At 41.2% G+C, this 25,398-nt stretch overlaps 1 protein-coding gene across 1 annotated transcript; it reads left to right on the forward strand.

The window, feature by feature from the left end:
- Positions 1 to 212: 212 nt before the first annotated feature.
- LOC110530794 (retinal homeobox protein Rx1-like) lies at positions 213 to 17,657 on the forward strand. Its single transcript, XM_021614061.2, has 4 exons — positions 213 to 799; positions 2,049 to 2,490; positions 7,318 to 7,574; positions 14,549 to 17,657. Exons 2-4 carry the CDS (start codon positions 2,211 to 2,213, stop codon positions 15,041 to 15,043), a joined length of 1,032 nt encoding a protein of 343 aa, XP_021469736.2. The 5' UTR covers positions 213 to 799; positions 2,049 to 2,210; the 3' UTR covers positions 15,044 to 17,657.
- Positions 17,658 to 25,398: the final 7,741 nt, after the last annotated feature.

Here is a 25,398-nt window from a genome sequence, read left to right on the forward strand (position 1 = left end):
TCAATGGGGTATCTATTTTTAAGTTGAAATGGCTAACCTTAGACTTAATTTATTCCAGGTTCCATTAAAAATTATATATTTATATAGGGTTTCCATGACACGGGCCGTACTCAAGAGTATAATCATCTTCAAGGAAATATACAATTATAAATGCACATGTATACATAGTCATTGTTCATTTCTCTTATAACCCAGCTTTCTTTTCACAATCCACAAGCGCTAAAACAAGGGTTTATTAGAATACATTTGCTTCATGTCTTTCCTGTGCAGGCCAGTTTGTGTCCAGCCAAAGCATACTACATCGCTGTATATCTCTGTATATTCTCTCATATATTGTGTGTAATGAAGGGATTACAAGAACCATTATCTTTTAAACAATAGATTTTCTGAAAGAAAGTTTTGTCAAAGCCTTCATTAGCCAAGGCCTCCCTCTGTGGTCTGAATACAGGCCACATTTTGCAGCAATTACTTGACCAGAAAACAACTGCCAATCATTCTTAAAGGGGAAGGATTCCAATTAATAAACCTCTTAAATACTTTGGTTTCCCTCAGTATCTAGTGAACAGTCAAACAGACAGTGGCTATAGCCAGAGGGGAGGAACTCCATTGAGTGTTCCTACTTAGTAGTTATCGTTGAAGACTTTGAAGGACTTTATCCGGGGAGGTTGGGAGGAGCAGGTGCACAGCTAACGGAACTCCCATCCGCTGTCATTTGCAACTTGTCGGACAGAGGAGCCACAACTCACGGCTCAGCATTGTAAGAGGATGTGTGTAGTATAACTAAGCTACCTGTATAGAGGTAAGTACATTTATAAATGTCGCTAGTGATTATTGCTGTTTATTTTGAGTTGATAGTACTATTACTACTTAGTTACAACTACTTGTTGTTAAAGATACCATTATTGTTAAGATATTTCTTTATTTATTTCATTGCCTCATGTTTTTCCAATTTCATAAGGCGTACTTTATCTGAATGCATATATTGTGGAGTGGCAGGTAGCCTAGTGGTTAGAGCGTTGGGCCAGTAACTGAAAGGTTCGCTAGATTGAATCCCCGAGCTGACAAGGTAAAAATCAGTTATTCTGCCCCTGAACAAAGGCAGTTAACCCACTTTTCCTAGGCCGTCATTGTAAATAAGAATTTGTTCTTAACTGACTTGCCTAGTTAAATAAAAAATTGCTTGTCTTACAATCTTTAAAAACGATCAAATACATTTTTAGGGTGGAATTAATTATCATATTTATTCATAGACCCAAATATCAAATATAATGTATGATGTAATCTAGTCATTTTATATCCGTTTTGCTGATAAATGTAGCTACAGAGGCACAGAGGTCTAAGGCACTGCATCTCAGTGCTAGAGGCATTGCCACAGACCCTGGTTCGATTCCGGGCAATATCACAACCAGCGGTGTTCAGGAGTCCCATAATGTGGCGCACAATTGGCCCAGCGCCGTCCAGGTTAGGGGAGGGTTTGGCTGGGGGGGTAGGCCGTCATTGTAAAATAAGAATTTGTTCTTAACTGACTTGCCTCGTTAAAAATACGTTTATTTAAAAAAACCCTGTTCATCATTTCAGATCATATTTTTTTAACTAACCAGAAAATGTGTATTGTTTTTAAACATATTTATTTACAGAAATTACATATATTTTAATATATGCTTTTTCATTAAAAAAAATAAATAAATCTTTACTGATGCATGAGTCAGATTTTGACCCTTAAGTAAAAATATTCTGCTGAAAAATAACTTTTGCATGAAAACAAAACAGAAAAAAAGTTCAGGTTTGGTTTCTTTCAGTCATGCATGTATCATAAAGAATAAGGAATTTCAGATGTGAATTAAGCATATCAACGACAAATATATCCAGAGTTTTCCAATTAAAGGGTAATTACTTGTTTACTGGAGTAACATTCTAGCCATTCTATCATTGCATTTGCACAATACTAACAAGTGGCATATATGCACATTCACAACCAAACTTGTCAGTTCCGCAAGTAGTGTGTTGATGATATCAACATGTCTAACTCTCCAAACTCTGTTTTGCAGACTGACAGGAAATCCAAGGACGCAATTCTGCTCTGGCTTTCTCTCTCTTGATATAATCCCTATGTGACAAATGACAACCTGTAGTGCTGTCTGTCACGTGTCCAACTATATCTGAGGGTGGCCCCTCAGCAGTAGGAAGAGGTCCTCTGGATACATTTGTCGATGGATACCTTGGGAATGGTGGGCGACGGCTGCCTGTCACCAGACAACTACCATGACATGCTGAAGGGAGGGGGGTCTAGCGGAGGAGGCCGGGTCCACAGCATCGACGTGATCTTGGGCTTCAGTAAGGACCAGGACCCTCTGCTGACCCCTGTGGGGGACGTGGGGGTCCATAATGTGGCCACTGAAGGCCTGGAGGACCACCAGGGGAAGCAGGTCAAGTCAGACCCCTACGGACAGCTGGCCAGCCTGGGGGACAGCAACAGCACTCAATTTCACGGTCAGTACACTGGTTTTAATTGAACGATTGCATTTATTACATAATTGAATTCACATATTCAGAGACTTATGTCAATTTTCGTTGATGTGATAATGATGTGATATTGACGTGATATTGATGTGATATTGATGTGATATTGATATGATAATTATGTGATATTGATGTGATAATGATGTGATATTGACGTGATATTGATATGGTAATTATGTGATATTGATATGATAATGATGTGATATTGACGTGAAATTGTGATAATGATGTGATATTGACGTGATATTGATGTGATATTGATGTGATATTGATATGATAATTATGTGATATTGATGTGATAATGATGTGATATTGACGTGATATTGATATGGTAATTATGTGATATTGATATGATAATGATGTGATATTGACGTGAAATTATGTGATAATGATGTGATATTGATGTGATATTGGCGTGATAATGATTTGATATTGATGTGATAATGGTGTGATATTGACGCGATAATGATGTGATATTGATGTGATAATGATGTGATATTGATGCGATAATGATGTGATATTGATGCGATAATGATGTGATATTGACGTGAAATGATGTGATATTGAGGTGATAATGTGATATTGATATGATAATGATGTGATATTGATATGATACTGATGTGATATTGATGTGATATTGACGTGATATTGATGTGATATTGACGTGATAATGATGTGATAATGATGTGATATTGATATGATAATGGTGTGATATTGATATGATAATGATGCGATAATGATGTGATATTGACGTGATAATGATGTGATATTGATGTGATAATGGTGTGATATTGATATGATAATGATGTGATAATGATGTGATATTGACGTGATAATGATGTGATATTGATGTGACATCTGACGTGTCACGAGAGACAAACTATAACAGCACAAGGACAATGACATGGGGGGGTTAACGGGGAATATATGTTGGTCACAGATTGGAAAACAATAGTTGGACCAGTAAAGACGTTCCCTTTTCTCCAGTCGAAGGAATAGTCATAATGTTTGCTTAGATAACCTCATCCAGGAGGAAAGGCAAAGTCCAGGGACAGTTGAAAGCACACTGTGGTAACCTCATCCAGGAGCAAAGGCAGGGACAGTAGAAAGCACACTGTGGTAACCTCATCCAGGAGGAAAGGCAGGGACAGTAGAAAGCACACTGTGGTAACCTCATCCAGGAGGAAAGGCAGGGACAGTTGAAAGCACACTGTGGTAACCTCATCCAGGAGGAAAGGCACGGACAGTTGAAAGCACACTGTGGTAACCTCATCCAGGAGGAAAGGCACGGACAGTTGAAAGCACACTGTGGTAACCTCATCCAGGAGGAAAGGCAGGGACAGTTGGAAGCATACTGTGGTAACCTCATCCAGGAGGAAAGGCAGGGACAGTTGAAAGCACACTGTGGTAACCTCATCCAGGAGGAAAGGCAGGGACAGTTGAAAGCACACTGTGGTAACCTCATCCAGGAGGAAAGGCAGGGACAGTTGAAAGCACACTGTGGTAACCTCATCCAGGAGGAAAGGCAGGGACAGTTGAAAGCACACTGTGGTAACCTCATCCAGGAGGAAAGGCAGGGATAGTTGAAAGCACACTTTTGCTCAGGTTCTTATTTTTGGCAAAGATTCAGAGACTAGAACACTACAGTACAACTACAATGCTGGACTTTACATTTCTAGCTACTTTTATGCTTGATGTACTGAGTACTTCTCCCAGAACAATACTGGCATGACATAACAATTATCTATCACATTAACATTACAACATAGTGAATTAAGGAGACCACTTTTGCTGCCTTCCTCGCACGCTTGTTACCAAGCCAATGATTTGATGATAATCTCAATTGAGCCTCAATTGATTTGGATTAATGAATTAACAAACTGATGATGGGATCTACCATCCGTCAACCACGTGAAGTGGGGTTTCAACCTCACCTTGTTTCCTGACAAAATTAGATCTGGTACTTGGGTGAGTGGAGAAGCCAAGTAAAGTCTCTGTGTAGATTAGAACTGGCCAGCCTAGGGCACACGTGGACACTCAGGTTTAACAGGTGGCATCTGTCCTCATGGGATTACTGGGCCTGAGGAATGCAGTGAAGACAATATGACATCACCCGCCGAGAGAGAAGAGGCCTGCAGCTTGCATTGCCTTTAGGCTCTGTTGCAATATACAGTTGAAGTCGAATGTTTACATACACTTAGGTTGGAGTCATTAAAACTCGTTTTTCAACCCCTCCACACATTTATTGTAAACAAACTATAGTTATGGCAAGTCGGTTAGGACATCTACTTTGTGCATGACACAAGTATTTTTCCAACAATTGTTTACAGACAAATGATTTCACTTACAATTCACTGTATCACAATTCCAGTGGGTCGGAAGTACACACACACCAAGTTGACTGTGCCTTTACAACCTCTTGGAACTCTAGGGGCAGTATTTTCATTTTTGGAAAAAAAACATTCCCGTTTTAAACGGGATATTTTGTCAGGAAAAGATGCTAGAATATGCATATAATTGACAGCTTTCGATAGAAAACACTCTAACGTTCCCAAAACTGCAAACATATTGTCTGAGAGTATAACAGAACTGATGTTGCAGGCGAAAGCCTGAGAAAAATCTAATCCGGAAGTGCCCCAGGTTTTGAAAGCGCTGCGTTCCAATGACTCCCTATTTGGCTGTGAATGTACCATCAACGAGCTTACACTTTCTACGTATTCCCCAAGGTGTCTACAGCATTGTGACGTAGTTTTACGCATTTCTGTTGAAGAATAGCCGTATGCGGCACATTGCGTAAGTGGTCACATGGTGGCTCCGAGAGAGATTCTCGGGTAAAGTACAGAGGTAGCCATTACTCCAATCGGTACTAGAGAAAAAGGAATTGTCCCCGACGGATATATTATCGAATAGATATTAGAAAAACACCTTGAGGATGGATTCTAAACAACGTTTGCCATGTTTCTGTCGATATTATGGAGATTATTTGGAATATTTTTCAGCGTTGCGGTGACCGCAATTTCCGGGCGATTTCTCAGCCAAACGTGAAGAACAAATGGAGCTGTTTCGCCTACAAAAATGATATTTTGGGAAAAAATTAACTTTGGCTATCTACCTGGGAGTCTTGTGAGTGAAAACATCCGAAGTTCATCAAAGGTAAATTATTTAATTTGATTGCTTTTCTGATTTCCGTGACAAGGTTGCCTGCTGCTAGCAAGGCATAATGCTATGCTAGGCTATCGATAAACTTACACAAATGCTTGTCTAGCGTTGGCTGTAAAGCATATTTTGAAAATCTGAGATGACAGGGTGATTAACAAAAGGCTAACCTGTGTCTCAATATATTTCATTTGTGATTTTCATGAATAGGAATATTTTCTAGGGATATTTATGTCCGCTGCGTTATGCTAATTCGTTTTAGACGATGATTACGCTCCCGCATGCGGGTTTGGGAAAACAGCTTGGAAAATTCCAGAAAATGATGTCATGGCTTTAGAAGCTTCTGATAGGCTATTTGACATCATTTGAGTACTTGTGGAGGTATTTCAAGGCCCATCTTCAAACTCAGCGCCTCTTTGCTTCACATCATGGGAAAATCAAAAGAAATAATAAATAATAAAAAAATTGTAGACCACCACAAGTCTGGTTCATCCTTGGGAACAATTTTCAAAAGCCTGAAGGTACCACTTTCATCTGTACAAACAATAGTACGCAAGTATAAACACCATGGGACCATGCAGCTGTCGTACCGCTCAGGAAGGAGACGCGTTCTGTCTCCTAAAGATGTTTAACCATAATTTTTAGCTGTTTGGCCATAATGACCATCATTATGTTTGGAGAAAAAAGGGGGAGGCTTGCAAGCCGAAGAACACCATCCTTACCGTGAAGCATGGGGGTGGCAGCATCATGTTGTGGGGTGCTTTGCTGCAGGAGGGACTGGTGCACTTCACAAATTAGTTGGCATCATGAGGTAGGAAAATTGTGTGGATATATTGAGGCAACATCTCAAGACATCAGTAAGTTAAAGCTTGGTCGCAAATGGTCTTCCAAATGGACAATGGCCCCAAGCATACTTCCAAAGTTGGGGCAAAATGGCTTAAGGACAACCAAGTCAAGGTATTGGAGTGGCCATCACAAAGCCCTGACCTCAATCCTATAGAACATTTGTGGGCAGAACTAAAAAAGCGTGTGCGAGCAAGGAGGCCTACAAACCTGACTCAGTTACACCAGCTCTGTCAGTAGCGATGGGCCATAATTCACCCAACTTATTGTGGGAAGCTTGTGGAAGGCTACCCAAAATGTTTGACCCAAGTTAAACAATTTAAAGGCAATGCTACCAAATACTATTTGAGTGTATGTAAACTTCTGACCCACTGGGAATGTGATGAAAGAAATAAAAGATTAAATAAATCATTCTCTCTACTATTATTCTGACATTTCACATTCTTAAAAGAAAGTGGTGATCCTAACTTTTACTAGGATTAAATGTCAGGAATTGTGAAAAACTGAGTTAAAATGTATTTGGCTAAGGTGTATGTAAACTTCCGACTTCAACTGTATATCTTAAGAAGCATGCTAGTGCTGAAATACGCAGTATATTCAATGCCTTACACCATTTACACTAAATGGAAACAAAATGGCATATAGTCCACATTTCTAACCATGTTAAAGTGAGACCTTTCTTTAAACATGGAATGTTAGCCATGTGGAAGACCACGTTTGGTACAGTAAGTAGAACTGGCACTGCCGGATTAACAGAAAGGCTAATGACAAACATCCTCTTCTACTGTTTACCTGCAGAGTCAGGCCTTTTCTCCAGTGATAAGTGTGATGGGGACCTGGGGGACCTCCAGAAGGGGTTGGACAGCGACAGGGGGAAGTCACCTGAGCCACCAGAGGAAGACCACCCCAGGAAGAAGCACCGGCGTAACCGCACCACCTTCACCACCTACCAACTCCATGAGCTGGAGCGGGCCTTTGAGAAGTCCCACTACCCTGACGTCTACAGCAGAGAAGAGCTGGCCATGAAGGTTAACCTCCCAGAGGTTCGCGTACAGGTATGGCACATCCGGCTAACTACTACTACCAGAACCAATTAACTACTACTACCAGAACCAATTAACTACCAGTACCAATTAACTACTACTACCAGTACCAATTAACTACTACTACCAGTACCAATTAACTACTACTACCAGTACCAATTAACTACTAATACCAGTACCAATTAACTACTACTACCAGAACCAATTAACTACCAGTACCAATTAACTACTACTACCAGTACCAATTAACTACTACTACCAGTACCAATTAACTACTACTACCAGTACCAATTAACTACTAATACCAGTACCAATTAACTACTACTACCAGTACCAATTAACTACTAATACCAGTACCAATTAACTACCAGTACCAATGAACTACTACTACCAGTACCAATTAACGACTACTACCAGAACCAATTAACGACTACTACCAGTACCAATTAACTACCAGTACCAATTAACTACTACTACCAGTACCAATTAACTACTACTACCAGTACCAATTAACTACTACTACCAGTACCAATTAACTACTACTACCAGTACCAATTAACGACTACTACCAGTACCAATTAACGACTACTACCAGTACCAATTAACGACTACTACCAGAATCAATTAACTACTACTACCAGTACCAATTAATGACTACTACCAGAACCAATTAACTACTACTACCAGTACCAATTAATGACTACTACCAGTACCAATGAACTACTACTACCAGTACCAATGAACTACTACTACCAGTACCAATGAACTACTACTACCAGTACCAATGAACTACTACTACCAGTACCAATTAACGACTACTACCAGTACCAATTAACTACTACTACCAGTACCAATTAATGACTACTACCAGTACCAATGAACTACTACTACCAGTACCAATTAACGACTACTACCAGTACCAATGAACTACTACTACCAGTACCAATTAACGACTACTACCAGAACCAATTAACGACTACTACCAGTACCAATTAATGACTACTACCAGTACCAATTAACGACTACTACCAGTACCAATTAACGACTACTACCAGTACCAATTAATGAGTGCTAATTATATTGCATGTACTGTTGCCTTTGCCTATCTAGTACAATACACTAATAATACTGTCCAGGTATGGAGCCTCCTGCTGTCTACTATCACTATGCTATTAATCAATCAATCAAATGTATTAATAAAGCCTTTTTTACATCAGCCGATGTCACAAAGTGCTATACAGAAACCCAGCCTAAAACCCCAAACAGCAAGCACTAGCATTAGCACTGGCACTACTACTAAAGTTACTACTACTTCTACTACTACTACTATTAAAGGTACTACTACTACTACTACTACTACTAAAGATACTGCTACCACAACTACTACTACTAAAGTTACAACTACTACGACTACTACTACTAAAGTTACTACTACTACTGCTACCACTACTAAACTTACTACTACTACTAAAGTTACTATTACTACTACTAAAGTTACGACTACTACTAAAACTACTACTACTACTGCTAAAGTTATTACTACTACCACTACTAAAGTTACTACTATTAATACTATTATTATTACTATTACTACTACTACTACTACTACTACTACTACTACTACTGCCATCAATGATGAAACTGGCTCTCATGAGGACCACCACAGGAAAGGAAGACCCAGAGTTACATCTGCTGCGGTGGCCATGCTGGTTACGTGTGCCCTGAATTCTAAATAAATCACAGACAGTGTCACTAGCAAAGCACCCCCACACCATCACACCTCCTCCTCCATGCTTCACGGTGGGAACCACACATGCAGAGATCATCTGTTCACCTACTCTACGTCTCTCTACCAAAAAGCTCAAATTTGGACTCATCAGATCAAAGGACAGATTTCCACTAGTCCAATGTCCATTGCTCGTGTTTCTTGGCCCAGTCAAGTGTCTTCTTTTTATTGGTGTCCTTTAGTAGAGGTTCCTTGGTAGCAATTCGACCATGAAGGCCTGATTCACACAGTTTCCTCTGAACAGTTGATGTTGAGATGTATCTGTTACTTGAACTGAAGCATTTATTTGGGTTGCAATCTAAGGTACAGTTAACTCTAATGAACTTATCCTCTGCAGCAGAGGTAACTCTGGGTCTTCCATTCCTGTGGCGGTCCTCATGAGAGCCAGTTTCATCATAGCACTCGATGGTTTTTGCGACTGGACTTTCAAAGTTCTTGACATTTTCCGGATTTACTGACCTTCATGTCTTAAAGTAATGATGGACTGTCGTTTCTCTTTGCTTATTTGAGCTCTTCTTGATATAATCTGGACTTGGTCTTTTACCAAATAGGGCCATCTTCTGTATACCACCCCTACCTTGTCACAACACAACTGATTGGCTCAATCGCATTTAGGGTCACCTGCTACTGTCCTCCCTTCCACTGGCATACTGTTATGTTCAGCTCATAGTGTCTCCTGCTACTGTCCTCCCTTCCACTGACATACTGTTATGTTCAGCTCATAGGGTCTGGATGACCACTCCCTCTTTCTCTCTCTCTCTCTCTCTCTCTCTCTCTCTCTCTCTCTCTCTCTCTCTCTCTCTCTCGCTCTCTCTCTCTCTTTCTCTCCTAAAAAAATTGCTTATCCTATAAAATGAGCGATTTCCAATAGGATTTTGTGTCACCTCTATTGGAATCCCATTGAACTACTTTTTGTTCTATTGTAAATCTAAAGCAATCACAGTGGATCCTTCAGGATTATCGCAGTCCTATGGGATTTTGTGTCACCTGTATCAGAATCCTATTGGAATTCTATTGGACTACTTTTTTCCTATTGGGAATCAAAAGTAATCATAATGAACCCTAAATGATTCTTGCAATTCCATAGGATTTTGCATCACCTCTATCAGAATCATATTGGACTACTTTTTTTTTACCCATTGGAAATCAAAATGAATCCGAATGGATCCTATAGATTTTTAATAAATCTTGTAGTATTTTGTCACCCCAATCAGAATCTGAAAAAAAATCAACTTTTTCTCTTTATTGAACACCATTCAATTATAGATTGCTGTCATTAGTTACAGTACAATACAACAGCCTTAATTACAACATGTTTGTTGATTGGAAACAACAGTTTACATTTAACTATATTAATTGATGTCATATTCACCTGTAAGAAATCCTGTCCCTTACTAACGATGTCACAGCAAGCGTGAGCTCGCAGTATTAATTAGCATAACTCCAAAGTTCAGCTCACCACCTGTGGCTGTGCAAAGAATCTTCGGTTTTCTAACTGTTTTATCATTCACTGTGAGTACATTATTTGTTTCCTGACAAATTTGTCAACGTTTTAATCGTATATTTTTTGTTATAAATTACACCATTTTATGCACTCGTTTTATGCTAAAAACAAACTGACTGTTAGCCACATTTTTCTTGTCAGTTGACTAGCTGACTAACTAACTAAGTTGTAGCCATTTGTATCGATACACACGGCGTAGCATGGCTTAACATGATCACGCCCCCAAGTAGGTACAGCCACAGGTAGAACAATGTGCCAGATATTTTACCGGATGTATAAATGTGAAGCATCTTGTTGGCATTTCTCATCGTTGAAACATTTGTTCTCAATACAGTTTTCTGTTCCCAAAACTCAAATCTGTTGCGAACAGAGTGGACTACGTTTTGTCAATTTTACCCGTTGCCAAAGTTTTAAAAAATGGCGTTGTTTAGAAGCAGTTCAAGGGCGAATTGAGTTATTGCACACTCGCACTTCACAGAGTATGCGTTCCCTAACATAAATATGCAAATACATGCTAGAACGCCCCAATAGCATTTCACTAGCTCATGCTTGGCTCTGCCCCCCTCTTTGCTTGTTCTGCCCACTATGACCCACTTGTTCCCATTGGAAACGACAGGCTGTGGTCTATCTTGGGTTAGTTATAAATCATCTTTGGTGTAGCCGAAGGGTACTCCAATGTTAAATTGTCTGCATTACCCAACAACGTCTGTATGCTTGTTTTTTTCGTTCTTTAAATAATATGGATATGCATGGTTGGTCATTTTTAACATACTGTGTCGTCTTAATCAACAAACTACTTCATACATAAAAACACTATCATTCGAAACCAGGTTAGACGAACCTCATGGTATTACTCCGTGATGATGATGGAAAGCGTATAATGCACTGTAATGAACTCTACTGTATTGAACTCTACTGTACTATACTGAACTCTACTGTACTGAACTCTAATGTACTGAACTCTACTGAACTGAACTCTACTGAACTGAACTCTACTGAACTCTACTGTACTGTACTGAACTAAACTCTACTGTACTGAACTCTACTGTACTATACTGAACTCTACTGTATTGAACTGAATTCTACTGTACTGAACTCTACTGAACTCTACTGTACTGAACTCTACTGTACTGAACTGTACTATACTGTACTGAACTGTACTGTACTGAACTCTACTGTACTGCACTCCATTGTACTAAACTCTATTGTACTGATCTCTACTGTACTGTACTGATCTCTACTTTACTGTACTGAATTCTACTGCGCTGAACTCTACTGAACTCCACTCTACTGAATTCTACTGTACTGTACTCCATTCTACTGAATTATATTGTACTGAACTGTACTGTACTATACCGATCTCTACTTTACTGTACTGAACTCTACTGAACTCTACTGAACTCTACTGTACTGTACTGTACTCTACTGAACTCCACTCTACTGAATTCTACTTTACTGTACTCCATTCTACTGAACTCTATTGTACTGAACTGTACTGTACTATACTGATATCTACTTTACTCTACTGAACTGTACTGAACTTACTGTACTGAACTCTACTGTACTGTACTCTACTGAACTCTACTGTGCTGTATTGTGACGTACTAACTGCTGAAACATGAGGAGAATGACATTCAAATGCATAATTATGGATTTCTGTGTAATACGGATCATGGTCCTATGATGTAATTCCGTTACCGGGTGTAAATCCTCTTCACTTACTGTAGTTCAATAACCAAAATATATTTTTTTAAACTCAAGTTGTCTCTGTCATGGCTGACACGCCGTTATTTCTGCAGACATTTGTTCATCTTAATTTGGAGCAGATATTTAACACAGGGACACTGGAAGTCAATCTTAAATGAATAATTGTTTATTGTCAGCAAGTTGGATAGGTCGCAGTCAAACTTAGATACATAAAGTACCGGTCTGAAATGAGCTCTAATGGGGCAGTCCCCGTTAGTTCTCTTGTATACTGCAGACAAGTCATATGTGTATGATTTAGCTTATTCATCATTAATTCATCATTAACATCTGCTTCATTCATTTGACCGACCAATACTGGGTCATGCATGTGACAGACCAATATCTCACCAGGCTTCTTCTTTCTAAGCTGAGACCTTGAAACTGAGATATCTTTCGTTCTCAAAACAAGGGTCTGGGTGTACTGCCAAATAGCAGATACTGATATTGAGGGTTTGTTCAATCACGCATGAACACAGAAATTGGTTATTAGAAAAGCACAAACAGAACACAGAAATTAATGAAATAGAAAAGCACCTACATAAATTTTTGCATCGCAGTTGTCACATAAATGTCACGCCCTGGCCTTAGTATTTTGTGTTTTCTTTATTATTGTGGTTAGGCCAGGGTGTGACATGGGTGATTATGTGTTTGTCTTGTCTAGGGGTTTTGTAGATTGATGGGGTTGTGTTCAGTGTAGTATTCTAGGTAAGTATATGGTGGCCTAGAGTGGTTCTCAATCAGAGGCAGGTGTTTATCGTTGTCTCTGATTGGGAACCATATTTAAGCAGCCATATTCTTTGGGTATTTCGTGGGTGATTGTTTCCTGTCTCTGTGTTTTCACCAGTTAGGACTGTTTCGGTTTTTCCACGGTTTCTTGTTTTGTAGATGTATATTGTTCACGTTATCATCTTTATTAAAGATGTTCAACCACAACCACGCTGCGTTTTGGTCCTCCTCTCCTTCCCAGGAAGAAAACCGTAACAATAAAAACCTAATGGATATTTCAGCATAATTCCCTTACCAAAGTTTCCATCTGCACAGTTATTCCACTAAATTTGTGTTTGTACCTTTTTTGTGTGGGAATTGTTAAAAGATGTCCTTGTGCGTACAGTGACTTCAAGAAGTATCACACCCATTTGCTTTTTCCACATTTTGTTGTGTTACAATTGAGATGTTTTTCTACTGGCCTAACTACAATACCCCATAATGTCAAAGTGGAATTATGTTTTTAGAAATGTTTACATATTAATTTAAAAATAAAAAGCTGAAATGTATTTATACACCCAGTCACTACAAAGATACTGGCGTACTTTCTAACTCAGTTGCTGAAGAGGAAGGAAACCGCTCAATGATTTCACCATGAGGCCAATAGTGACTTTAAAACACTGACAAAGTTTAATGACTGTGATCGGAGAAAATTGAGGATGGATCAACAACATTGTAGTTACTCCACAATACTAACCTAAACAACGGTGAAAAGAGTTGGGGTATACTTGTAATCGTTAAGGTCTAGGGAGTTTTTTTCAGGATAAAAAATAACTCAAATGGAGCTAAGCACAGGCAAAATCCTAGAGAAAAACCTGGTTCAGCCTGCTTTCCACCAGACACTGGGAGATTAATTCACCTTTCGGCAGGACAATGACCTACAATCTACACTGGAGTTGCTAACCATGAAGTCAATGAATGTTTCTGAGTGGCCGAGTTACAGTTTTGACTTAAATCTATTTATTTTTTATTTTCTCCCTAATTTCGTGGTATCCAATTGGTAGTTACAGTCTTGTCATACAACAAAATGTGAAATAAGTTAAAATGTATGAATACTTTCTGAAGGCCCTGTATAGTTGTATGGTTTGTTAAACGTTGTTTGGCATGCCTTTTCAAGTTAAAGCGTAATTATGTTACCTTGGAGACTACCGTAGACTAATATGACTATATCTTGTCCGTGTCCAGGTGTGGTTCCAGAACCGTCGGGCTAAGTGGAGACGTCAGGAGAAGATGGACTCCAGCTCCTTGAAGCTCCACGACTCCCCCATGCTGTCCTTCAACCGGTCGCCCATGCCCTCCAACATGGGGCCCATGTCCAACCCATTACCCCTGGATCCCTGGCTGGCCTCGCCCATGTCCAGTGCCACCCCCATGCATACTATCCCTGGCTACAGGGCCCCAGGGCAGGGCCCTCATCTTCAGCCTGCCTACCCCAGCCACTCCCACAGCTTCCTCAACAGCCCCCCAGTACATGGTGTGGTGCACCAGGGGATGGTGCAAGGAATGCAAGGGAGGCAAAGCATGCAGTCAATGGCTCCGCCTCCCTACCAGTGTCACCCTAGCTTCAATGATAACTACCCTATGCATGAGGAAGTGGAACGTAGCTCCAGCATCGCAGCGCTGAGGATGAAGGCTAAGGAGCACCTTCATTCCTTGGATAAAACCTGGCAGCACATGTGATCCATTGGAGAGGAGATGTTCTGTATGAAGGCTGTCAACACGTGATTGTAATCACAAAAACAAAGACGTTCTGTATAAAGGATGGTCAACTTCAACACGTATGATTGTAATCACAAAAACAACGACGTTCTGTATAAAGATGGTCTCTATTTTCCTGGATATCAATTGAATAGGGGGGCACACATCCTGATGGAGAGGATATGTGGCACCTTGTCAACTTGTTGAGTGACTTGTGAAAACAGAACTGATGATCAATTTATCATCAAGCTTTGATGATCGATTTATACTCCGGATTCAGTTGAACTCGCACTATAGTGGTCTTGCGATGGCGGGCTGGATTGTTGACCAATATGCCCCCCTATCCGTGGAAAGGGACAGGAGAGACATCTAATACTGCGGAATTCCATATTAGGGCCAGGAGTTTTCCTGACCATGTGAGCTGACTACAATAAGAAATTCTCCTGGCCTAGATGAGGCAATATTATGACCTGACCAGAGAAATCTCCTGGCCTAGACGAGGCAATATTATGTATGACCTGACCAGAGAAATCTCCTGGCCTACATGAGGCAGTATGAGCTGAGACAGTGACTCCTAAAATGTTCTCAGAAGACTCAGTCCTGGCGGATCGAGGTTGAGTTGAGAAAATCCTCTATCTTGGGTAATCTGTCACGCCTGCTAATTTGGTCGGACAACCGTACCACTTAACACCTAATTAACAGTTTTTAAAGCGATTAACCTCAGGTTAACAATTGATGGACAGCTGCCCTCAGAGTCTCCCTGAAACCCCTTAGATCCTATTCAAGGCCTGATAGTCAGTCACATCCTTTCCTCCTTTTCTTTCCTAATTTCCTTTCCTCCTTCTCTATTCCTCTCCCATTGTTTTACAGAGATGCTGCTAGATTGTTAGTTTCTGTTCATACACACACCACACTAGGATTTATACATTAGAGTGTCTGACAGACTACTACATGTGTGGTGGTGTACAGCGTTGTGGTTAATTCCATTTCAATTCAGTCAAATCCTAATTTCCCGAAATTCCAAAGCATTGAGGAAAATTTGAATTGAAATTTGAGTTTACTTCCTAAATTCTCAAAATGCAACCCAACCCTGTGCACTACCACACATGTGATAGTCTGTCATAAATCCTTCTAACACATCCTATTAGTTAGTGCTGCTTCTTGATGTATTGTTGACAACAGGGGAGGCAGGCAGTCTCTTCATCATAGTGCTGTTCTGTTTTTACATGGCTTAAAGCGGTCAGCAGTACAATAACCAAGCGTTTTCCCCGCCCCTGTTTCAGAGGAATGGGGCTGGAGTACTGTAACCACTCTCAAGTTCATGGACAGAGCTATGGATGCAAGTTTTCACCATGTTTTGAGGCTATATAGTGTTTGTTTACATTGACTTTGTTTACAAACGTTGGCGTAAAACAGTCTTATATTTTGGGTTCTCACGAGGTACGGCAGTTGAAATAAGCTCATTAGGAATAAGAGATATATTTTTTGGAAGAATCAATGGGTACATATCATTAATGTATAAGTCCAAAAATGGATGTAGCAACTGCTGATTGCCCCTTTAAGTGGCAGCAGTTACTATAGGGCACAGGAAGTACAAGAGGGTGTTCTTTCTATGCATTATGGTTATTCGGAAATGAGGGGTCACATACTGAGTGCGTGTGTGTGTGTGTGTGTGCGTGTGTGCATGTGTGTGTGTGTGTGTGTGTGTGTGTGTGCGTGTGTGCGTGTGTGCGTGTGTGCGTGTGTGCGTGTGTGCGTGTGTGCGTGTGTGTGTGTGTGTGTGTGTAGCCCCAGAATGAGAGCTGCCTGCCTGTCTGATGTAACACTTCAGTGGGTTGACTGATTCATTGTTCAGGACTATTGATTCTCCTCTTGGTCTGAAGCTCCTGGAACCAAACGGTTTAGAGGCTGGACTAACTAATGGTCATTAAATCCACCAGAACAGGGTTGGGGTCAATTCAAATAATAATAAAACAAACTTTTAAAAGTTTTGATACACATACACACAGCTTCTACTTTTCAGTCTATTGAGAAGTCACTGAAAATATATGCCCTTTGCTCAGTTTACTTCTTGTTTGACTGCCTTCAACACTGCACCTGAAATCCTGAGGAAAGCACCTTGCTGTTGAATCATTGGTTAACTAGTATTAAATGTTTTACATTTTAGCCATAGAGTGTAGTTACCTTATTTTTCTCGTAAAACCCACCAAACCCCGGGCCCTCTTGTGGAGTTACATCTGGAAATATATCAAAAATACGGAGATCAACATTATGATTTTATATTTTTTTAAATAAAACATTCATGGGATACTTCTTGATACATTCCTACACACAGAAGTGCATTTTGAATTTTTGTGGGATATAGTAGTTAGTAAAAGCCAAAGAATATTTTTTTTTTAAACATTTTTTACTGGACCCCCCCCCTAAATCTATTAAGTATTTGTAAAACATTGTCTAATATACACTGCGTGTACAAATCATTAAGAACACCTTCATAATATTGAGATGCACCCCCACCTACAAGGTGTTGAAAGCGTTCCACAGGGATTCTGGCCCATGTTGACTCCAATGCTTTCCACAGTTGTCTCAAGTTGGCTGGATGTCCTTTGGGTGGTGGACTATTCTTGATACAGACGGTAAACTGTTGAGCGTGAAAAACCCAACAGCATTGCAGTTCTTGACACAAACCGGTGCGCTTGGCACCTACTACCATACCCCGTTCATAGGCACTTACAGTTGAAGTCGGAAATTTAAATACACCTTAGCCAAATACATTTAAAGTCAGTTTTTCACAATTCCTGACATTTAATCCGAGTAAAAATGCCCTGTCTTAGGTCAGTTAGGATCACCACTTTATTTTAAGAATGTGAAATGTCAGCATAATAATAGAGAGAATGATTTATTTCAGCTTTTAATTCTTTCATCACATTCCCAGTGGGTCAGAAGTTAACATACACTCAATTAATATTTGGTAGCATTGCCTTTAAATTGTTTAACTTCGGTCAAACATTTCGGGTAGTCTTCCACAAGCTTCCCACAATAAATTGAGTGAATTATGGCCCATCCCTCCTGACAGAGCTGGTGTAACTGAGTAAGGTTTGTAGGCCTCCTTGCTCGCACACGCTTTTTCAGTTCTGCCCACAAATGTTCTATGGGATTGAGGTCAGGGCTTTGTGATGATCACTCCAATACAACTTGGTTGTCCTTAAGCCATTTTGCCACAACTTTGGAAGTATGCTTGGGGTCATTGTCCATTTGGAAGACCCATTTGCGACCAAGCTTTAACTTCCTGACTGATGTCTTGAGATGTTGCTTCAATATATCCACATCCTCCACCTTCCTCATGATGCCATCTAATGTGTGAAGTGCACCAATCCCTCCTGCAGCAAAGCACCCCCACAACATGATGCTGCCACCCCCATGCTTCACGGTTGGGATGGTGTTCTTCGGCTTGCAAACCTCCCCCTTTTTCCTCCAAACATAACGATGGTCATTACGGCCAAACAGTTCTATTTTTGTTTCATCAGACCAGAGGACATTTCTCCAAAAAGTATGATCTTTGCCCCCATGTGCAGTTGCCAACCGTAGTCTGGCTTTTTATGGCGGTTTTGGAGCAGTGGCTTCTTCCTTGCTGAGGATGCCTTTCAGGTTATGTCAATATAGGATTAGTTTTTACTGTGGATATAGATACTTTTGTACCTGTTTCCTCCAGCATCTTCACAAGGTCCTTTGCCGTTGTTCTAGGATTGATTTGCACTTTTCGCTCCAAAGTACGTTTATTTCTAGGAGACAGAACGCATCTCCTTCTTGAGCTGTATGTGGTCCCATGGTGTTTATAGATGCGTACTATTGTTTGTACAGATGAATGTGGTACCTTCAGGCATTTGGAAATTGCTCCTAAGGATGAGCCAGACTTGTGGAGGTCTACATTTTTTTTGAGGTCTTGGCTGATTTCTTTTGATTTTCCCATGATGTGAAGCAAAGAGGCACTGAGTTTGAAGGTAGGCCTGGAAATAGATCCACAGGTACACATCCAATTGACTCAAATGATGTCAATTCACAAATCAGACTTCTGACCCACTGGAATTGTGATTAAGTGAAATCATTTGTCTGTAAACAATTGTTGGAAAAATGACTTGTGTCATGCACAAAGTAGATGTCCTAACCGACTTGCCAAGACTATAGTTTGTAAACAAGAAATTTGTGGAGTGGTTGAAAAACGAGTTTTAATGACACCAACCTAAGTGTATGTGAACTTCTGACTTGAACTGTGTGTGTGTGTGTGTGTGTGTGTGTGAACTTCTGACTTCAACTGTAAATGTGTTGTCTTGCCCATTCACCCTTTGAATGGCACACATACACAATCCATCTCTCAAGGCTTAAAAATCTTTAACCCGTCTCCTCCCCTTCATCTACACTGATTAAAGTGGTTTAAAAAGGTGATAAGGGAGCATAGCTTTCACCTGGGTTCACCTGGTCAGTCTATGTCATGGAAAGAGCAGGTGTTCTTAATGTTTTGTAAACTCGGTGTACTGTTCAACTTGATTCTCTGTTCAGTCATTTGTAATGCATTTTCTGTGCTGTACCTTGAATTCATTTATTTACATTTTGACATTATTTGTGTTGTATTTAGATTCAATGTTCTTTGATTGTAATAAAAACACACTAGAAACAGTGTGACAGAAGTTCCTCCCAGCAACTTGTATATTTTCCTTTAACATGTACAACTCTCTAGACTACTCTGAACATGACTTGATGCTGGTAATGAGTGTGTCTGCTGGACAATGGCACCATGTCAGCCTTGGCAGGAAGGGACTGGTTGGGGATTAGGGCTGAGAGGGAGCAGCGAGCTTTTGTGTCTCTGCAGCCTGGTGCATGGAGACCTGCCAGCCTGTTAGGCAGATGAAGCTCCACTCCATCAGGCCTCCCCAGGGGTGTCAGGAGGCATGGGGGGGAGGGGTGGGGGGGCTATACCATGTGTGGGTCACTGTAGCGTGTGTGTGTGTGTGTGTGTGTGTGTGTGTGTGTGTGTGTGTGTGTGTGTGTGTGTGTGTGTGTGTGTGTGTGTGTGTGTGTGTGTGTGAGTGTGATCTCCCCATAGTTCAGGACAGATGGAAGGTCCCTTTCTAGGTCAGTAACTTGTCAAAGTAGAGTTATGGGTGATGAGTTATTTATTGATTTTATTATATCAAACTGAGATCCAACTATGCCTTAACCACCTGTTCGAATGGAGTGTAATACATTCCTTTCACCACAGGGTTTGGTACTTGCCCAACATTAAAGGGATAACTCCGCCAGTCTTCATATTTAGATATTTGTTTTTCTCACCTTGAAAGCAATCCATGGACAAGGTATTGAATGCAATCCATGGACAAGGTATTGAATGCAATCCATGGACAAGGTATTGAATGCAATCCCTACTTTGTGATTTATTTAAACTAGCCACCGCCATCCCAATTCCCCATGTAGCCCCTAAGTCACAATGTGGAGAGATACCAGAACAGAACACCAGTAACTACAATACCACTCGTTAATTAACCAGCCACATTAATGATGTTGTGTTGTGCTTGGCGGTACGAGGCCCTCAGTGGTCTGGGGCCAGTCTGCAGTGAACAGGACTGACAGAGGACGCGTCATAATAAGGAGAAGAGAAGAGAAGAGAAGAGAATAATAATAATAAGGAAGAGGTGTCACGCCCTGGCCTTAGTTATCTGTGTTTTCTTTATTATTTTGGTTAGGCCAGGGTGTAACATGGGTGATTTATTGTGTTTCGTCTTGTCTAGGGGTTTATTAGATTTATGGGGTTGTGTTCAGTGTAGTTGTCTAGGTAAGTCTATGGTTGCCTAGAGTGGTTCTCAATCAGAGGCAGGCGTTTATCGTTGTCTCTGATTGGGAACCATATTCAGGCAGCCATAGTGTTTGGGTATTTTGTGGGTGGTTGTTTCCTCTGTCAGTGTTTGTGCCACACGGGACTGTTTTCGGGTTTCCCGTTTCTTGTTTTGTATTCTGTTCATGTATAGTTTCTCTGATTAAAGAACCATGAACTTTAACCACGCTGCATATTGGTCCTCCGATCCTTCTCGCCTCTCCTCTTCGGAAGAAGAGGAGGAAATCCCTTACAAGAGGAGCGTTATTAATGTGGTCTGATTAAGAATGGTTTTGAAAAGAGACACTCACTGGTTCTGGGCTCTGAACGTTAGCGTTGACGTAATTAGCGATTTTGATGCCTGGCGCCAGTTTACTTGTCTTCTGTGGAGATGTTCACTGTGTCAATCAGAGAGGAACACACACAGACCAGATTGAGGGAAAAATCTAACATCATCGAGGATGCTTGTACACCCCCCCCCCCAGTTTACAAAACCTTGTACAGTTGGCTACATTCATTTGAAAACAAAGCTACTATAACCCAGTGAGAATAGTAAAGCAATGGTCCTACACCCTTTTTGCTACATATACCGTGCATTCTGAAAGTATTCCGACCCCTTGACTTTCCCACATTTTGTTACGTTTCAGAATTATTCTTAAAGTGATTAAATTGTTTTTTTCCCCCCTCATTAATCTACACACAATACCTCATAATGACTAAGGAAAATAAGGTTTTAATTTTTTTTGGGGGGGGGAATGCATAAAAAAATGAAATATGACATTTACATAAGTATTCAGACCCTTTACTCAGTACTTGGAAGCACCTTTGGCAGCGATTACAGCCTCAAGTCTTCTTGGGTATGACACTACAAGCTTGGCACATCTGTATTTGAGGAGTTTCTCCCATTTTTCTCTGCTGATCCGCTCAAGCTCTGTCAGGTTGGATGGGGAGTGTCACTGCACAGCTATTTTCAGGTCTCTCCAGAGATGTTCGATTGGGTTCAAGTCCAGGCTCTGGCTGGGCCACTCAAGGACAGAGACTTGTCCCGAAGCCACTCCCGCGTTGTCTTGGCTGTGTGCTTAGGGTCGTCCTGTTGGAAGGTGAACCTTCAGCTCCCTGACCAAGGCCCATATCCCCCGATTGCTCAGTTCGGCCGGGCAGCCAGCTCTAAGAAGAGTCTTGGTGATTCCAAACTTCAATTTCAGAATGATGGAGGCCACAGTGTTCTTAGGGACCTTCAATGCTGCAGACATTTTTTGGTGCTGTACCCTTCCCCAGATCTGTGCCTCGACACAATCCTTCCTGTCTCGGAGCTCAACAGACAATTCCTTTGACCTCATGCCTTGTGAGGATCAGGTGATGAGTGGCTAATATGCCTATGCCTCCTGTCCTGCTAGCTAACGTTCAATTGCTGGAAAATAGGTGGGACGAACTTAAAGCACATATATCCTACCAACGGGACATTAAAAACTGTAATATCTTATCTTTCACTGACTCGTGGCTGAACGACGAAATTAAGAACATACAGCTGGAGGCTTATACATTCTTACGGCAGGATAGAACAGCAGCCTCTGGTAAGACACGGGGCGGGGGCCTATGCATATATACAGTGGGTAGAACAAGTAGTTGTTACACTGCCGATTTTGCAGGTTTTCCTACTTACAAAGCATGTAGAGGTCTATAATTTTTATCATAGGTACACTTCAACTGTGAGAGGCGGAATCTAAAACAAAAATCCAGAAAATCACATTGTATGATTTTTAAGTTATTAATTTGCATTTTATTGCATGACATAAGTATTTGATCAGCTACCAACCAGTAAGAATTCCGGCTCTCACAGACCTGTTAGTTTTTCTTTAAGGATCCCTCCTGTTCTCCACTCATTACCTGTATTAACTGCACCTGTTTGAACTTGTTACCTGTATAAAATACATCTGTCCACACACTCTATCAAACAGACTCCAACTACATGGCAGGACCTGGTCAATGACCTGAAGAGAGCTGGGACCACAGTCTCAAAGAAAACCATTAGTAACACACTACGCCATCATGGATTAAAATCCTGCAGCGCACGCAAGGTCCCCTGCTTAAGCCAACGCATGTCCAGGCCCGTCTGAAGTTTACCAATGACCATCTGGATGATCCAGAGGAGGAATGGGAGAAGGTCATGTGGTCTGATGAGACAAAAATAGAGCTTTTTGGTCTAAACTCCACTCGCCATGTTTGGAGGAAGAAGAAGGATGAGTACAACCCCAAGAACACCATTCCAACCGTGAAGCATGGAGGTGGAAACATCATTCTTTGGGGATGCTTTTCTGCAAAGGGGACAGGACGACTGCACCGTATTGAGGGGAGGGTGGATGGGGCCATGTATCGCAAGATCTTGGCCAACAACCTCCTTCCCTCAGTAAGAGCATTGAAGATGGGTCGTGGCTGGGTCTTCCAACATGACAACGACCCGAAACACACAGCCAGGGCAACTAAGGAGTGGCCTTAGTAAGAAGCATCTCAAGGTCCTGGAGTGGCCTAGCCAGTCTTCAGACCTGAACCCAATAGAAAATCTTTGGAGGGAGCTGAAAGTCCGTATTGCCCAGCGACAGCCCCGAAACCTGAAGGATCTGGAGAAGGTCTGTATGGAGGAGTGGGCCAAAATCCCTGCTGCAGTGTGTGCAAACCTGGTCAAGAACTACAGGAAACGTATGATCTCTGTAATTGCAAACAAAGGTTTCTGTACCAAATATTATGTTCTGCTTTTCTGATGTATCAAATACTTGTCATGCAATAAAATGCTAATTAGTTACTTAAAAATCATACTATGTGATTTTCAGGATTTTTGTTTTAGATTCCGTCTCTCACAGTTGAAGTATCCCTATGACTTTACAGACCTCTACATGCTTTGTAAGTAGGAAAACCTGCAAAATCAGCAGTGTATCAAATACTTGTTCTCCCCACTGTATAAACAACAGCTGGGGCACAATAACTAAGGAAGTCTCTGGGTTTTGCTTGCCTGAGGTAGAGTATCTCATGATAAGCTGTAGACCACACTATCTACCTAGAGAGTTTTCATCTGTATTTTTCGTATCTGTCTGCATACCACCACAGACCGATGCTGGCACTAAAACCGCACTCCATGAGCTGTATATCGCTATAAGCAAACAGGAAAACGTTCATCCAGAAGCAACGCTCTCAGTGGAGCGGACTTTAATGCAGGTCAACTTGAATCAGTTTTACCTCATTTCTATCAGCATGTTAAATGTGCAACCAGAGGGGGTGAAATCTAGACCACTTTTACTCCACACACAGAGATGCGTGCAAGGCTCTCCCTCGTCTTCCATTTGGCAAATCTGAACATAATTCTATCCTCCTGATTCCTGCTTACAAGCAAAAATTAAAGCAGGAAGCATCAGTGACTCGGTTTATAAAAAAGTGGTTAGATGAAGCAGATGCTAAACTACAGCACTGTTTTGCTAGCACAGACTGGAATATGTTCCTGGATTCTTCCGATGGTATTGAGGAGTACACCAGTCACTGGCTTTATCAATATGTGCATTGAGGACGATGTCCCCACAGTGACTGTATGTACATACCCCAACCAGAAGCCATGGGTTACAAGCAATGTTCGCACTGAGCTAAAGGGTAGAGCTGCCGCTTTCAAAGAGCGGGACTCTAACCCAGAAGCTTATAAGATATCCCTCTGTGCCTTCCGGCAAACCATCAAACAGGCAGAGCATCAATACAGGACTAAGATCAAATCGTACTACACCGGCTCCAACGCTCGCCGGATGTGGCCGGGCTTGCAAACTAATACAGACTACAAAGGAAAGCACAGCCGAGAGCTTCCCAGTGACATGGACCTACCAAATGAGCTAAATCACTTCTATGCTCGCTTCGAGGAAAGTAACACTGAAACATGCATGAGAGCATCAGCTATTCCGGACGACTGTGTGATCACTCTCTACGCAGCCGATGTCAGACCTTTAAACAGGTCAACATTCACAAGGCCGCAGGGCCAGACGGATTACCAGGACGTTACCAGGACGTGTACTCCGAGCATGCGCTGACCAACTGGCAAGTGTCTTTACTGACATGTTCAGCCTCTCCCTGAGTCTGTAATACCAGCATGTTTCAAGCAGACCACCATAGTCCCTGTGCCCAAGAACACTAAGGTAACCTGCCTAAATGACTACCGACCCGTAGCACTCACGTCTGTAGCCATTAAATGCGTTGAAAGGCTGGTCATGGCTCACATCAACACCATTATCCCAGAAACCCGAGACCCACTCCAAATTGCATACCACACCAACAAATCCGCAAATTATGCAATCTCTATTGCACACCGCACTGGCCTTTCACACCTGGACAAAAGGAACACCTATGTGAGAATGCTATTCATTGACTGCAGCTCAGCGTTCAACACCATAGTACCCTCAAAGCTCATCACTAAGCTAAGGACCCTGGGACTAAACACATT

This window comes from Oncorhynchus mykiss, chromosome 8 (genome assembly GCF_013265735.2).
Source record: "Oncorhynchus mykiss isolate Arlee chromosome 8, USDA_OmykA_1.1, whole genome shotgun sequence".
Taxonomy (NCBI): Eukaryota; Metazoa; Chordata; class Actinopteri; order Salmoniformes; family Salmonidae; genus Oncorhynchus; species Oncorhynchus mykiss.